A 15,370-nucleotide genomic window follows, 5' to 3' on the forward strand; every position below is an offset into this window, starting at 1 on the left:
CTATTGTTTTCAAATTCTCTTGGGAGGACTGCATATTAATTTCCAAAACAATAGTTTATGGAAAATTTGGGGGGCAAACAAAGTGCATTATGGGCAATTGGAAAATAGAGAATAGGACCACGAATACACTGGTAATGGTCACATGGTGTTATCTTAGAACGTCGTAGAGGCCTGGGACAGAAAAAACTGATGATTGTCACGATCAACCTTCCCTCGATTCAATGTGGCAAGACCACGATGGTACGAACAAGGAACTGGGAACGAGTCTGTCAATGGCTGATATTTTTTAACAGATTGATATATGGACTAATTATAAATAATCTAATGAACTAACATTTAAATTTTATTGAAGGTGAGAGTATAATGTAAAAATTGACTAAATAGTGTAATTTGAGCTAAAAAATAATTTCATGTTTGAAGTAATAAAAACAAATATATGAAGTAGGTTTGTAAACGTCTTATTTGTGAATATAAAAGATGTTAAGAAAATAATCATCATCATTGTATTGTTATATCATTATAAAACCAAAAGCAAGTGCAGGTTTACAGTTCCCAGTATCTACGTTGAAAGCGCAAAGTCTAATGTTGTAGCCTGCCTGAAAGCTCTCGTTGTTTTCGTCTTTGGCTTGTACCCCCTTTCGTGGCATACATTGCAGAACGGAAAGAAGTCCTTACGAATTTATTATCGACCCCACCTCCCCGGGGGGTACTCAACAAAGTTTTATACGGGGAGGCTCCGCCCTGAGCTCTAACCCCTTACCCTTTTATATACCATTTTGACAGAAATTGTACCCCTTACGTATACCTTCTACTGAAAAAGGTACCCCTTTCATATACCTAAAACACATGGCATAGACTTAGAACAGAACGTTTTCTTGTCATTTTCATGTAGCGCTTCATAAATTAAAACAAGAACTGCAAGCAGTTTATAATCGTGCGGGTAATGTTTGACCACCTGACCTCTTTCAGTGCTTTGGCTTAAAGGCACGGCACCGCACAGTAAAATCTTTAGAAAAGCAGTCACTTGAGAAACACACGTCGTGTTTGCGTTAGTCACGGAGTGAACGTGACATGAATTTCCTTTTCCACGTCATAGCCACATGCCTAGCCTAGCCTAGCCGGAAAAATGCCTGCTTACGCATGCAAATATTTATTTTGTTCCGAATGTTCAATAAAATAAACCCAAACCAGTTCATTTAAAAGAAAGCCAAATCACGCCAAAATAAAGAGTAGACTAAGGCCATCCCATTGTGTTTCTCCGTTTAGCGTCTTCCGACAAGCTTTTGGTAATTCCCCTGGCGCGATGACGTGTATCCCGTGCTTTGACACATTCTTGCTGAGCTTGCAACTTACGTTTCGATAACGTTTCGATTCTCAAAATACCGTAAACTCAAAACAAAAATTGGGCTATCCAGAAAATAAGTCGTCGTTTTGCAATATTTAACACATTCCGGGTAAATTGTACGACTTGTACTCGCTCCGAGCCAAACGCTTGAGTAACACAACAATAAATATTTCACACAAACAGAGCGCAGAGTATTCAAACAGAAAATAGGTGAATGATTATTTATAGCTACAAGCGAGAGATCGCGTGACAGGGGTCTGACGTAGTGGTAGTTTTAAATAGCTTGGACATGTCCAAGCGGTCTTGGTTTTCGCTATGTGATTATATTCAGCCTTCTCTTCTTGTAAAATATGGTATGAAACAAAATTATACATTTCAGAGAGCAGAGTGTTCGTGTTAAACGCGAGTGATCGGCTGATCGCTATTAAATATTAAATCTTGCGTGACCGTGACAGAAGAGCCGCCTGGGCCGCGTGGGTCTGGATCGATTTACCGACAAAAAAAAAATAAAATTTCGTGCAGATTATGAATCGGGCCCAGGCCCCGCCCGATTAATAATACAGCCAAAAATTGCGTCTGTTCGAAATTTTTAATTAAGGGCCCTTTTAAATACCTAAAGCCTAAAAAAGGTACCCCTTTCGGGCGGAGCCTCCCCGTATAGGCCATAATAGGGAGTACCCCCCCCCCCGGGCCTCACTTCCACAAAATAACACAGTGGATCAGTGAAGGCAAGATAGTACGGAATTTCTACTGGTGATTTGCAGGTAAGCTTATCATTTACAAAGACTAGATCTGAAAACAGTATGTCTGACATACTTGGAAGGATGCACCAAAGGTGTAGGACATTTGATTGAGATCACGTTCAAGTTATAGCTTTTGAGCGAAGGACAGCGTCAGTTTGGACTGTGTGCAACTCAGAGCCAAGTTTATTGAGAATTCTTTTTGTCACTCAATTCAGGGGAACTGGGTACGAAGTGAAAGAAGGTAGCTCTTGTTGCTTTTTCTTCGTTCCAACTTTCCAATCATGATAAATAAACGGCACGTTTCCGGGGGGGTGGGGTCTTAAATAATTAACAGGAAATTTGTCATAAATTAATGTATGATAAAAAAAGTAGATGACAACTTTTGAATTTAATAATTTTCCAACAAACGTTGCGTTATCTTAGCTTGTAGCGTGACGTCTGGTATAAGCCTAATCCGGTACATGATACTTCTCTGAGCGACCAAAGTCAAACGCGGTCTCGTTATTTACACAGGCCAATTGCAGAACTGTCTGTTTACTGAATATCACAGAACTTGTCATATATAATTTGTCTCTTTCGTTTATATTTTTGTATTAGTCCTTTCTAACTTCCCGGGAGTATTTTGCTTTGTGTTCTTCTCGGAGATTTCTTCTTCTGCTAAACTTGATCTTTGTTCACGTCTCTAGTTCCCAGTGTTCTTCAGCTGGGTTAACCGTAAAAAGTCCAAAGGAATTTCTTTCCCCGGCATTAAAAAGAAAGGCAGGCCAAAAAAGGAAGCGGGCAGCCGGATGAGTAACATCTGCTCTTTTTTACTTGGCCTTTGCCTGAATAGCGCTTACATCGCGCCGGTTAGCCTAAACCTTGCCTCGGTTACACATGTGGTTAGCCTGAATAGCCCTCCGGTATAGCATAAGAAGTGCTCGGGCTAGCCTGAATAGCGCTTATATCGCGCCGGTTAGCCTAAACCTTTCCTCGGTTACACATGTACGTTTAGCCTGAATAGAGGGCCTGAATGGGGGTACATCGATAACACTAAACACTTAATTTTTTAGCTCTGTAACATGGAACAGTTAAATTTTAGGCATTTTAACACGAACAGTAAAAAATTCACTGTAACAGTAAATTTTATTCAGAAAGAAACAAAAACGGCTCCAAAAAGGCCAATATTTTTTTTGTATATGAAGAAGTTTCGGGCATTTTCCGACGATTTCCGATCATTTCCGAAGATTTTCGAAGACTACCAAATATTCCCGAAGATTTCTGAAGACTACTGAAGATTTCTGAAGACTACCGAAGATTTCCGAGGAGAAATCCGAATTTTTTCTCTTAGCTCATGAGTGGTTTTATCCGAGTTTTGAAGAGCAGATAAGAATTTATTATGCAAGAAGTTTTCACGAAAACCCCTCCAAACACTTAACAGTATTTTTTCCGGAAACAGTAAACATTAAAACATTGGCCAATGTAACAGCAAACACTAAAAATTATGGCCAAATAACACTAAACACTAAACCCCATTCAGACCCTCTGAATAGCCCTCCGGTTAGCATAAGAAGTGCTCCGGCTAGCCTGAATAGCGCTTGTCTTATTATTCATAGTCATCTTTTTTCCTTCTTTAACTTCAATCGATAGAAATTTATCTAAGCGTGTGGGAGGCGCGCTGCCCCTAATGACATGTCGTTAACAGGTAACATTGTTCGTCCTCCAATTTGATGTGGGCCCCCTATAGTATAAATTCATTTTTTTTTTTTTTCATAAAGGACCACAAGGGTTATTCGGAAACAATCAAAAAGCTAGAAATTAAAAAAAAAATAAATCAACAAATACAGTGACCGCATGTTGATTTTACACGAATGTGAGATTAGTTTCAGCAGCAAAGTCTTGTAATCAATACAGGACTGCTATTGAAAATAACCCCACATTCGTGTAAAATCAACATGCGGTTATTGCATTTGTTGATTTATTTTTAGCTTTCCGATAATGATTCAGTATAACCCTCAATTAAAGCCCTTCATGGAAGATGGAAAAAAAAGGACTTTAATTTATACTACAGGGGAGATAAATTCAGTTCTACTTGCCAAACAAACCGGACGTATTATCGGCTACCGAACTAAAATAAGAAGTGCTAAGGGACCATTCATTATTTATGCCAGGGGGTGGGCCGGCAAGATCCATCATCAAGCAAAACAAAAGTTGTTGACCCCCTTCCAAGGAAAGCAAGAAAGTTCACGACCCCTCTACTGTAATGTGAAAAATAGATAGCCCCCCCCCCCCCCCGCTTCACCTGCAAAAAAAAAAATAAACACAGAAACTATTTATCGAAGTGGAGGTGGCTAGTGGGGATATTTTCCTTGACGCTGGCCACCGACACGGAGGTTGTTTTAGTTGTTTTAGTATATACTAAAATAATCCTAAGAGGATGATTTTTAACTCATTTATTCGTGTCAACGATTACAATTTTCCCGTGCAAGTTGCTCGGAGGTGAATAGCAAAGGATATCCCGAGTTTGAGTAGCCAGTCAGAGGGTGCCAACAACGCTATCCACTGATTTAGTTCATACTAAAAATAGTTATTTACCCATCACTTGCAATCAGTGAGATTAAAAATATATTTATTGTTTTCTAAAAAATTCATCATGGAAAACGAACTAGTGAAAGATCATATGCTTCATCTTACTACAGAGGACAAAGAATCTTCACAAAAAGGACAGATTGAAAAATGGCAGCAGAGACAACAGAAAAGTTTCAAAAAATACAACTGTGACACTCCTTGTCAGGTCGTACTGTTGAATTCCAGAAACTAAAAATCCAAGAGCTGTAAAAGTATCTAACTCACTTTAATCTTCTGTTGAAAGGCAAGAGAGATGATAAAGTCTGACGGGTCATTGCACATGTCTAACAAACAAAAAGAAGCACTCTACACATAGTCCCTAGGCAAGACCCAGAAAGGTTATCAGACAATGAATCTAGTGATTCTGGTGAAGATAGCAAAGGAAAACGTTGTTGCGCATTACAGTAGTGCAGAGTACTCAGAGAACGAGAACTATGCTGAGGAAAACAATGCAAAGGAAAATCTGGTACCAGTTTACCAGCTTACCTCGCTAAACTCGATATGGACGTAATATTGAGACATCATTTCGTGATACCTTGACTATTTCCTGTATCACTGTATGGGCTTTAAACTGTTATGTATAAACTATATCGTTTCAGAGACTCTTGACATTTTCCATTATCAGAAAGCAACAATGAAATTACATCAAAAATAATAAAATCAAACATAAAAACAGATCAAACATAAAAACAACATCAAACATAAAAACAGATAACCCCCCCCTCTTTGTATGCAGATTTCCTGATGACCCCCCCTCTGAGTGTCCTGGATTTATCATGACCCACCCCCTATTCTTACCGGCCCACCCCCTGGCATAAATAATGAATGGTCCCTAAATACCCAGAACGATGGAGGACGGATACTCTATAGCTGTATTTCTTTCAGCCTTGAATATTTTTCTATCCATCACTGCGGTTCTAGGTAATACGCTGATTCTGTTTGCTCTTCACAAAGTGTCTTCTCTTCATTCATCAACAAAACTTTTATTTCGATGCCTGGCAGTCACAGATTTGTGTGTTGGTCTTATTTCACAACCGCTCTTTGCTATCGATTTTATCTCTGAAATTACAAACATAAATCCGCTCTATTTATACTACGCTAATAGGGTAAAGTCTGCTTCAAGTTACATTCTGTGCTTGGTATCGGTCCTCACATCGACCGCAATTAGTGTGGACAGACTTCTCGCTCTGTTGTTGGGGCTGAGATACAGACTTGTAGTAAAATTAAGGCGCGTTTTTGCGGTCGTTACTTGTTTTTGGTTAATTGGTGTTTCGTGTGGAGTTATGTACCTTGGGAGAAACGATATTGCCTGGACTGTAGCCTTAGTTTTGACCGTTCTTTCTCTAGTAACCTCGGCTTTCTCTTATATCAAGATCTATCTAAAACTTCGCCATCAACAAGCTCAATTACATGTGCAAGACCATGTTCACCAAGGACAACCAAATGGCGGACGATTTACCCTGAATATTGCACGATATAAGAGAACAGTTTCTAGCATATGGTGGATACAGTGCGCATTAATGATTTGCTTTGTTCCGTTTATCATCGTGGCTACACTCAGGATTCATGGAGGAATCGGTGGAAAAGGTTTGGAAACGGCGCGGCGTATTGTGGTTACACTTTCTTATTTTAACTCTTCTTTAAACCCGATTCTTTACTGCGTGAAGATCAGAGAAGTGAGGCAAGCCGTGAAAAACGCGATCAGTCAGTTAAACTGCTGTGAATCAAACGGCTAGGAGTTGATGTGGAACAAATAGAGGAATATCAGTACATATATAACTCTTCAGTCTTTACGTACCGTCAAACGTGCCACTGGCACAATACATGATACGTACATCACATCATGCCGTTTTTTTACCCTCGGATTCCAGAGAAGCTTCTACAGCTGATATCTCCAAGCATTACAACAGTACACAGCACGATAGGCAAAGACCAGACCACAATACCGGGAACTCCATGCCCTACTCTTTACGATAAGTGTGTGGATTCTTTTTGTAACGTCCCCTGCTGACCATAACACTGAAGATGCAGGAGACGGGGCCTACGGTTTATCTTCCTTATCCGAGAAGACAAGAATATATACCATTGCAGATGTCATTGCAAAGGCAGCATACTCTCCTCAGTAATTTTAAGACCCTGAGTGTTGGTCCGGTCTGGGACTGAACTAACTGGTGGGCGGAAGCAGCACCAAGCGAAGTATGGGCTCGTTTACCAACTGACACTGATATCGCCGCTTGGTTTCTCATTTAACTGATCTCTCGACCCATTTGTATATATTCACCTGGTCAATATTTATGAGGTAGTGCAGATAACGGAGACTGAACCATTCAGAAAGATCTCAGCTAGCAAATAATACAGGCATTATTAGCAATTCCTTATCAACTCTAGCCTGCGAGAGCAGTCTAAACGACGACCAAAAATAAAAATTGTATAGGAACGTTTACCTGGGAGCAACAAGGAAACTCCCTTCTAGGAATAACTTGAAAAGCGATGTTCATCGAGCAAGTCAAAATTCATCATGGTCAATGAATTAGCGGGCGTTGAAACAGGGAAAACTGAGAAAAGTGCTCTCTAATCGTCTCTCTCGACTCTCTCAATCAAACTCTTCTTGCTATTATAATATGTTGACTGAGGTCGCCTTTCGCACCCTTTCGCCTACTCAAGTAGATTAAGGCCTGGTTCTCTTCATATTTGAGAGGGGGTGGTCTATACTAAAAGCAATAAGAGCTATCTGTAAAATTGAAATTTAAAGTTAATCATGACCAAAAACCATCCAAATTTTTTGTGTAATACATATCATATTTCAATCACGTGACTAACTACGCCTGATTGCGTGACAATTTCACAACAAGAAATTCCCACTAGTTAGAGATTAAATAAAGAGCCAACGTTATATCAGAGTAATGGCTACTAGTACTTACTTTCAAGCGCCGGTCGGAATGAGAGAAAACTATTTAATGTCTTGTTAGTAGATTTATTAAATGTTTGAGAAGGACTGGCACTAGTCAAAGATAGGAAATATCTTTTGTCCAGTTAAATGTTCTGTTTCATTCCGAGCGGATTCCCTAAACTCTTCTTAGGGTAATTGTTTTCATGCAATAAAACTTTATCTTTCAATGCGACAAGTAGTGGGAATCGTTGACAATGGTTTTCTCGAGCTGTAGGGCGTGGTCAATCACGTGACCTAAATCTTTTACTAAAAATATCCTTTTTTGATTATCTTAAATCATTTGAGCATTTTTTATTTACATTACCAAGCACCAAAATGTGATTTAAAAAAATTGTCAGAAAATATATAAAAGGTCTGAGAACCAGGCCTTAATGTACTTGAGTACAGTCCGTGTGAATCTTAACAAGAGGCTAATTAAAACTATTCATCCAAGAAAAGCCGATGTTTCGTGAAACTTGTAACTACAGTGGTTGTATGCAGTTTAACTACTTTTTTTTACTACCTTTGCTTTTACTGACCATAACATACCCAAGAAACGCATTTTAAAATAAGATAAAAATAGGAAAAGAAATTTAAACAAAGGAAGTCGATTATCGTTGACAAGCTGTAAAATAACATAGCGGCTGCCTATTTATCGTGATTATGTCAGTGAAGTTCACGTATAATGAATATTAGTAAAAACGAGTGCTAATGGTAATAGACGTTTTTCAAAATAGCTTACGAGTGATTCGCTCGATAAAGAAAAACAACAGTAAATTAAATAAGTGGACCGATCGAAAGAGAACACAATATATATACCTCAGTATTTGCATGTTAGTTGAAAAGATGTCAAAAATAAATTACCTAAATAAACAGTTGGTCCTTAGAGCCGTATTCGTTTTCTCCTGTCGTTAATTTGTAAATTGGTATCAGCATTTAGTTTGAATATAATTTACGTTTCGGAGTTTCTGTCAGGTTGAAAACTTGAAATTCTGAGAAATAAAACGTGTGCGGTAACAGAAATAACTTTTTCGAACTTCTTTTCATGTTGAAAGTTTGAAATTCTGAGAAACCATTAAATTGGAAAAATCCTTTTCGTATCTGGCAGGTTAATTTCACAAAGTTCAAATTGGTTTACACATTTGCGTGCATTGCATATTTCATTCATTTTTAAAAGGATAAGCGGGATAAAGTTTTAATCCAAAAGAAAGATTACAAGTGTTCAAAACTCGTCATTCTCGTCCCCAGAGGCTGCATTCATTTTGGTCACCCACGAATCGCTGGCCAGTGGGATCGCGGTCTCTGAGAATGGTCTTCTTATCGTCGCAGAGAAGACCCTGGAGACGAGGTTGGATCCGTAAAATTGACCATATTTGTATTCTCGGTAATGGACTGGAACTAGGCCCATATCTTGTTCTGAGGTTACTAAAAGGCGTGATAAATTAAACATTTCGCTTTAATACAAAACAAGACTAGTCAGACAAATTTTCTCTACAGTCGACGAAAGTTCAAACAGTGTTTTATCTTAATTTCAAACTAAATCAGCAAAAATTATTTTGGTTATAAATCGCCCAAATTGTGAGATTTTTAACAGGCTAAGATAAAGATTGGAGACTCCAAATACCTTCAAGATGCAGTGAAAAATACCTGCACAACGGTTCATTTCGAGGTACAGTTGAATCCCGATAACTCGAACCTTCAAGGGAAATCGAAACAGGTTCGAGATATCGGGAGTTCGAGTTATTAAGGGTAAAATTAGTAAGAAAATGACCTGAAGGGGAATCGAAAAAGGTTCGAGTTAGCGGGAGTTCGAGTTACTGAGGGTTCGAGTTATCGGGATTCAACTGTATTGACAAATACTACCTATTTTGACTTCCTTCCTATAAGACTACTTAGAAAATGACGGAAAGCTGACAAATTAATTGACAGCTCATGTTTTAATAACTATTTTAGCAGCTACTATCACACCGTACTGCCACAAATATGACGGCTTTGAAAAGAAAGTTTCCTGGAGCGAAGTATCCCGCTGAAATTAGGAAAAGAATAAAGGCTGTTGACACAAATTTTAATTAACTAATTAAAATTAATAAAAATTAGTTAAGATCCCCTTCCCGTGCGCTGTATGTCAAGACTTTTGATTAATTACAGCGACAAGCATCTGCAGGTAAAGTTATTTTACTTGGTGTTCTTTCTCAAGATAACAGCAAAACATTGGACGTGAGTACAGTTGAAACATTAGTACTAGCATGCTTCGTTCAACTCAATTAATGTTTAGCAGTCGTCTTTAAACACAATTTGTGTTGGTGGATCCAAAAAAAGCTGGCAAATGTCGCACGTTAACACAAGACATCAAACCGTAGAGTCTTCCCGTTTCTGTCTTAGTGTAAGCATCTTGACTAAAACTTTTTAATATTTCTCAGCTTATTAAACTCGAATCTGGCTTAGATTCAAATTCTGGCTCAGTTTCCAATTTGAGAGCTTTCAAAATTAATTTTGTATCAGTCATAATTTTTGTGTATTGTGGCAAACAATTAATTGCAGCGATACATTTAATAAAATGTTTTGCTATTTTGTAATTTTGCAGTGTCCAAGCGTACGAAGGCGGAGAGAGTCATCGGAATGAACAAAGCTCTGTTATACTGAACTGATGCTAGCTCTAACCGCAAACAAGAACATTGAGAAGCTTGAGAAGCTTCAAATCGGGCGTTTTGCCTTGAAAGGCAGGGTTCAGTACAGCAGAAACGACGAAGTAGTTACTTAAGTAGCACTTAGTCCGACTGTGTTTGTGTAAGTCACAGGGCTTGCATGAGCTGTATTAGTGTGCATAATATAATATCTAGAACGTTGTCGAGATTGCATTATTACTTAATGACATGATGGTTTCAATTTATAAATGTATCTCACACAATAGAAATAAACGATTGAAGTAGACGACTAGACAATGTAAAGTTTTAAGACTTAGCAAAGTGCAGTGTATTGGTAATACTGTAAGGTGCGGTTTCACCTGAAGGTCATGTGCTTTTCGGTATTTTCCAGCCATTGTACTTTGATGGGACAGTACTACAACTGTTTACCGGGGAACTACTATTGTCAACAAAATGATCATAACTTGTTGATGAATGATTGAACATTTGTTTCATACCATTACTGTAATAGCAATTGATGAAGGCTTTTAGTCCTGAACCAAAGTATAAGGACTGGGAAATACTGAAACCCATTATCAGCCACCTTAAACGGAAATATCTTGTTGGTGTTTCAAGGAATCCAAGGAAACTTCACTCATCCCATGTATCTATGTATTGCGGTATTTTGTAATTTTTTGAGTGATTTTTGGGGATGTTTGGCAGGTGATAGTTTTTTTAAAGAATTAGTAAAATTTAGACAACTAAGAAATATTGAAAATTTAATGTGAATTTAACATTGGAATTTGAAGTTAGAAATTGGCAGACGGACACCAAACAGTCCCGTGATATCCTGGAGTGTTTTTGCATGGGGGTCAACTGTGTGATGATGTTTTCATTTTTTTCTTCAATCCCCATTGATAAAGAACTGTTGTTGGTGTTATGTTATACATGTCAAGCCTTTAACAAGGTATGAAAGAACACAAGGATTTAAATTATTCTGGTGCTCAATTTTTGCGTAACTAAAATTAATGTTACTCAAATTCCTGATGGATTCTGTCTTAAACTGTTACGAGCTTAGTATTTCCAAATTATTGCATGTGAATGTAAGGCAAGACAAGACATGCCTTGGTTCTTATGTAATTCTCTTAAAAACATATAAGATATTGACTATAATTTTGTCTGTGCTATGGCAATTCACAGTGGGGTGGTCTTGATGTGTCTTTAACTTGTGGAATATATCATTTTTTTGTACATGGCAGTGTGCAACTGTAACAGGCTACCAGAAACAACGAGGTGTAATAATTGTGGCCAGTGTTTCATTGGAAGACAACAAATTCTATGTCAAAAGCACAAAAATACTATACATTTAATGGACTTGACCTCCTGCGTCTTTTGTAAACAGAAACTGTAAAGAAAGACTGAAAGAGGACTTGTTGGTGAAATTGGTTTGCATCAGCAACTATTTTTTATAACGTTTCTTAAAATATATACTTTGCATATGGTTGTACCTATTTTAAAACAGTAAAAACGATTTAAAGTGTTAGTATGGATATTTGAGGGGAAAATAGAGAGCCCCTTAGGATTCGAAGGGTTAAAATTAAATCTAAAAGATGTATCAATTAAAAGGATAAAAACTATACAGAATGAGCAGTGCTTATGCCTTTGTATTCCTTCAAAGGCAATTACAGCGTATGTATATTACAGTGTTGTGACTAGTAATTAATTTTGTAAAAAGTAGTATTGATAAAATCAAATTAGAGATTCGGTGGATTTTGAGGGAGATATTCTTCGTATAAAATTGATATCCATTTAATCTGAAGAGCAACTGAGGGACTCGTGCTTTTGCATCCTGAGGACCTAGGACCTAGGGAGTTGGAAGTCCCATTGAGCGAAAGCAATTTTGTATGGAAGTTTAAAAATTGTTCCTATGGATAAATAATGAAAACGACCATAAAACTATTTAAATTCACATACCACATCAAATATTGTCTATTTGCTTTTGCGCATTTTAGCAAGTTTCGATTATGGGTGTAAATGGGCGTCCCGTGCCTTGTTAGGCAGCAAGCGATGGGGGTTTGGGTATGAATACAATTGTGTTTTGTGGGTTTCAGTACGGTTTCGTGTGTTTTGTGGGTTTCAGTACGGTTTCGGGGAAACAGATCAGACGGTGGACAACCCTTGGAACATGGAGACAACTGTGACAATTTAATCAAGTCCGCGTTTTACTAGTCCGCGTTATACTAGTCCGCGTTTTACAAGTCCGCGTTTTACTAGTCCGCGTTTTACTAGTCCAGTCCAGTCCTCGAAATACAGTATCCCAAAACTCCCCGCCCTCTAAAGATAAGTCCTTCACGGTTCTTGTCGTTTTTCGGTGCCTATTCATCTTCGGCATCTTTCTCATCCACCTCTCGTTCTGTCCTGTGTCTGTCATCACACGAAAGAAAAGCTGATTCTCAAAAAATCTGCCACAAAAGGAAATTGACAAAAACAATATGAAAACCATATATCGAAAGTTTCTTATTCTAAAATTTTATCATACGTCTTAATTCAGAGCTACAAAGAAGTTCCTCCTTTTGAGTTATTGATACTGTTCTTACAGTACCTCTTTCCACTAGCGAAATTTTACAAAATTCCTTCGCGGCGAAAAGGTAGCGCGAATCCAGAACAGACTCCAATCGAGAGTGGGTTAATTCTAGATTACTATTAATTAACTATTACAACATTCATTTTTAAAATAGTTTCCCAAGCCGACTAAGCTAACTTAACGTCGAGTGTATCTTTCAGTACAAAACATGCCGTTATGACGCCGGAAATCCAGCTCACGCATACTATACCCCGTGACTCACGCAAACCTCCGACTTACGTGCTACTACAGTCATTCCTTTCTAAACATTTTTTTTTTGACCACCACCGTACCTTTCTACCCAAAAAACTCATGAAACCGCCCGGTTTTAACCTGTTTTAACCTTTCAAAAATTAGAGCGTTCGAAACTAAATAAGATCCGTAATCACAAACAACATACAGCCGTTTACCAGCACTCTTTAAAACTCCTGAAACCCTTCAAAATCAGGCAAAATAAATCTTTGAAATAACCTTTATCAATGTTTGTTATTTTTTATTCAGTTCTATAAAATGCCTTTCGTACACTACTGTCAAACAAAAATTTCAATTTCCTCAAAGTTTCAAGACAAAAGAATAACAAATATTTCGTGCACAATGTAATTTGATTAAGCCAATATATCACGTCTAAAAATACTTCAAGCAATTCAGTGAAAACCCGTTTTTTTTTCGTATCAACGAAAACCAGTTTCGAATAATCAATACATGAAAATAACAATAAGATCAAAAGGAAGAAAGGAACCTTTCTAATTATTTGAAGACTTTCAAAGCCGTGATATTATGCATCCAATCCGCGATAAAATTTAATTACAACAAAATCCAAGTTCTCATTTTGAAGTCCATTTTTTTCAGTTGATACCTTTATCCAACTTGTGAAAAATTCCATTCAAGTTCCTATTAATACTGTACATTCCCAATGTTTTGCTCAGGTCTTCAGAAGCGTCTTACTAACCAAATCTAAAATAATTCCAAAACATGCTGTACAAACATTCTACTCTTTGTGACAAACAACTTGACGACCAATTGTTCAGAAATGAAAATCGACACAGTTCTTCCTAAATAAAAAAAAAGTTTTACGGCGGAATCAGGCTCAAAAAATATACCGCAAGATCACACCCCCATTCATAGTCAGAAACCAGCAAACCATCTAGTCTGCTAAAAAAAAACACTGCGTGACATCAATGACGTTACCTTTTTCATTTACAAAAATAACTTTAACTTGTCAAAGTAAGTGCAATTTCACAATGGTGAATATCAGTACAGTATGGGACCCAGTTCTCGGCCGGATCCAGTTCTCGGCCACTTTGTGTTTAACGCGTTTTTTCACACTCCAGTTGAATTAAAAGAAAAAGGTAATTCCTTCAAACGATAGACTGATTCATGTGCTTTAAGTATCTTGAGTTTGATCGTTCAATTCGATATAGAAAGCTCACACGTCGAGTTTACGCGGAGGTAGGTGAATTTGCATTCCCGAAAAATTTGTTTGTTTACGGCTCCTTAAAATTCATGGATGTAGTTAAATTCGTATTTTATCCAAAAGCCCCCACCATACCAGCTAATTTTTGGCATGTGAAACGTAGAATAATTCAGCTTTCTGCTTTAGTTAACTTTTCGTTGAACCGTTGTATTTTTTGGTCTTAATTTACTTCGAAATTTTTTCTTGCGACGTTTGCGTATTTGCCAGTTCTCGGCCACCCTGCTCGCTATCACAGCTTAGCGCTTGGTTTTTAATATAATTTCATCTGCTGCTGCCAGAATGAACGAAATAAATGTTTTAAAAATAAAGTTCAATCTTATCTCTAAGTTTTAAGCTGACTCTTGTCTTGTCTATTATTTCTACAACACTTAAATCTTTCAAGACCTTTTCACTGCAAAATAAACCATCTAAATGCACGGGTCACACAATGCGGTTTTGCCAGAACCTGCACATAAGCAACTAGGCGCGTTGAAATCCTTCTTTTCTAAAGTAAAACAAAGCCTCATAAAAATAATTTGGGATCGATATAACATAAATAGGTTTACAGAGTGATTTTATGACTATGAAAATTAATTGAGCATTTTTTTTACAGATAATTACGCACAAGCTTTTTAGTGGCCGAGAACTGGGCCAAGGTGCCCGAGAAATGCGCCCACAAATGGAGCTTTTATTTTTATTATTGCTCGGGCAAATTAATTTTTGACCGGTCGATAGCTTTACACCAAAAAGCTGAATAATGTAGCTAGCTCTGGGAGAAATTTCAAGTTCCTGCGGTTCTTCTGAGGTAAGAAATACAAGTTTACGTCAAAAATGGCCGAGAACTGGGCCAAGGTGGCCGAGAACTGGGCCCACAAATGGAGCGTTTATTTTTATTATTGCTCGGGCAAATTAATTTTTGACCGGTCGATAGCTTTACACCAAAAAGCTGAATAATGTAGCTAGCTCTAGGAGAAATTTCAAGTTCCTGCGGTTCTTCTGAGGTAAGAAATACAAGTTTACGTCAAAAGTGGCCGAGAACTGGGCCC

General features: G+C 37.8%; 1 protein-coding gene across 1 annotated transcript; it reads left to right on the forward strand.

Annotated features, from left to right (window-relative positions):
* Positions 1 to 5,543: 5,543 nt before the first annotated feature.
* On the forward strand, positions 5,544 to 6,431 carry LOC144664095 (histamine H2 receptor-like). The gene has a single exon (XM_078525224.1). The coding sequence runs from the start codon at positions 5,544 to 5,546 to the stop codon at positions 6,429 to 6,431; it is 888 nt and encodes a 295-aa protein (XP_078381350.1).
* Positions 6,432 to 15,370: the final 8,939 nt, after the last annotated feature.

The sequence above is a fragment of the Oculina patagonica genome, chromosome 8, assembly GCF_052425735.1.
Source record: "Oculina patagonica isolate OP01 chromosome 8, crgOcupat, whole genome shotgun sequence".
Lineage (NCBI taxonomy): Eukaryota > Metazoa > Cnidaria > Anthozoa > Scleractinia > Oculinidae > Oculina > Oculina patagonica.

Coding starts and splice junctions, on each gene's coding strand:
- LOC144664095 (XM_078525224.1), top strand. CDS start 5,544: ATGGAGGACGGATACTCTATAGCTGTATTTCTTTCAGCCTTGAATATT.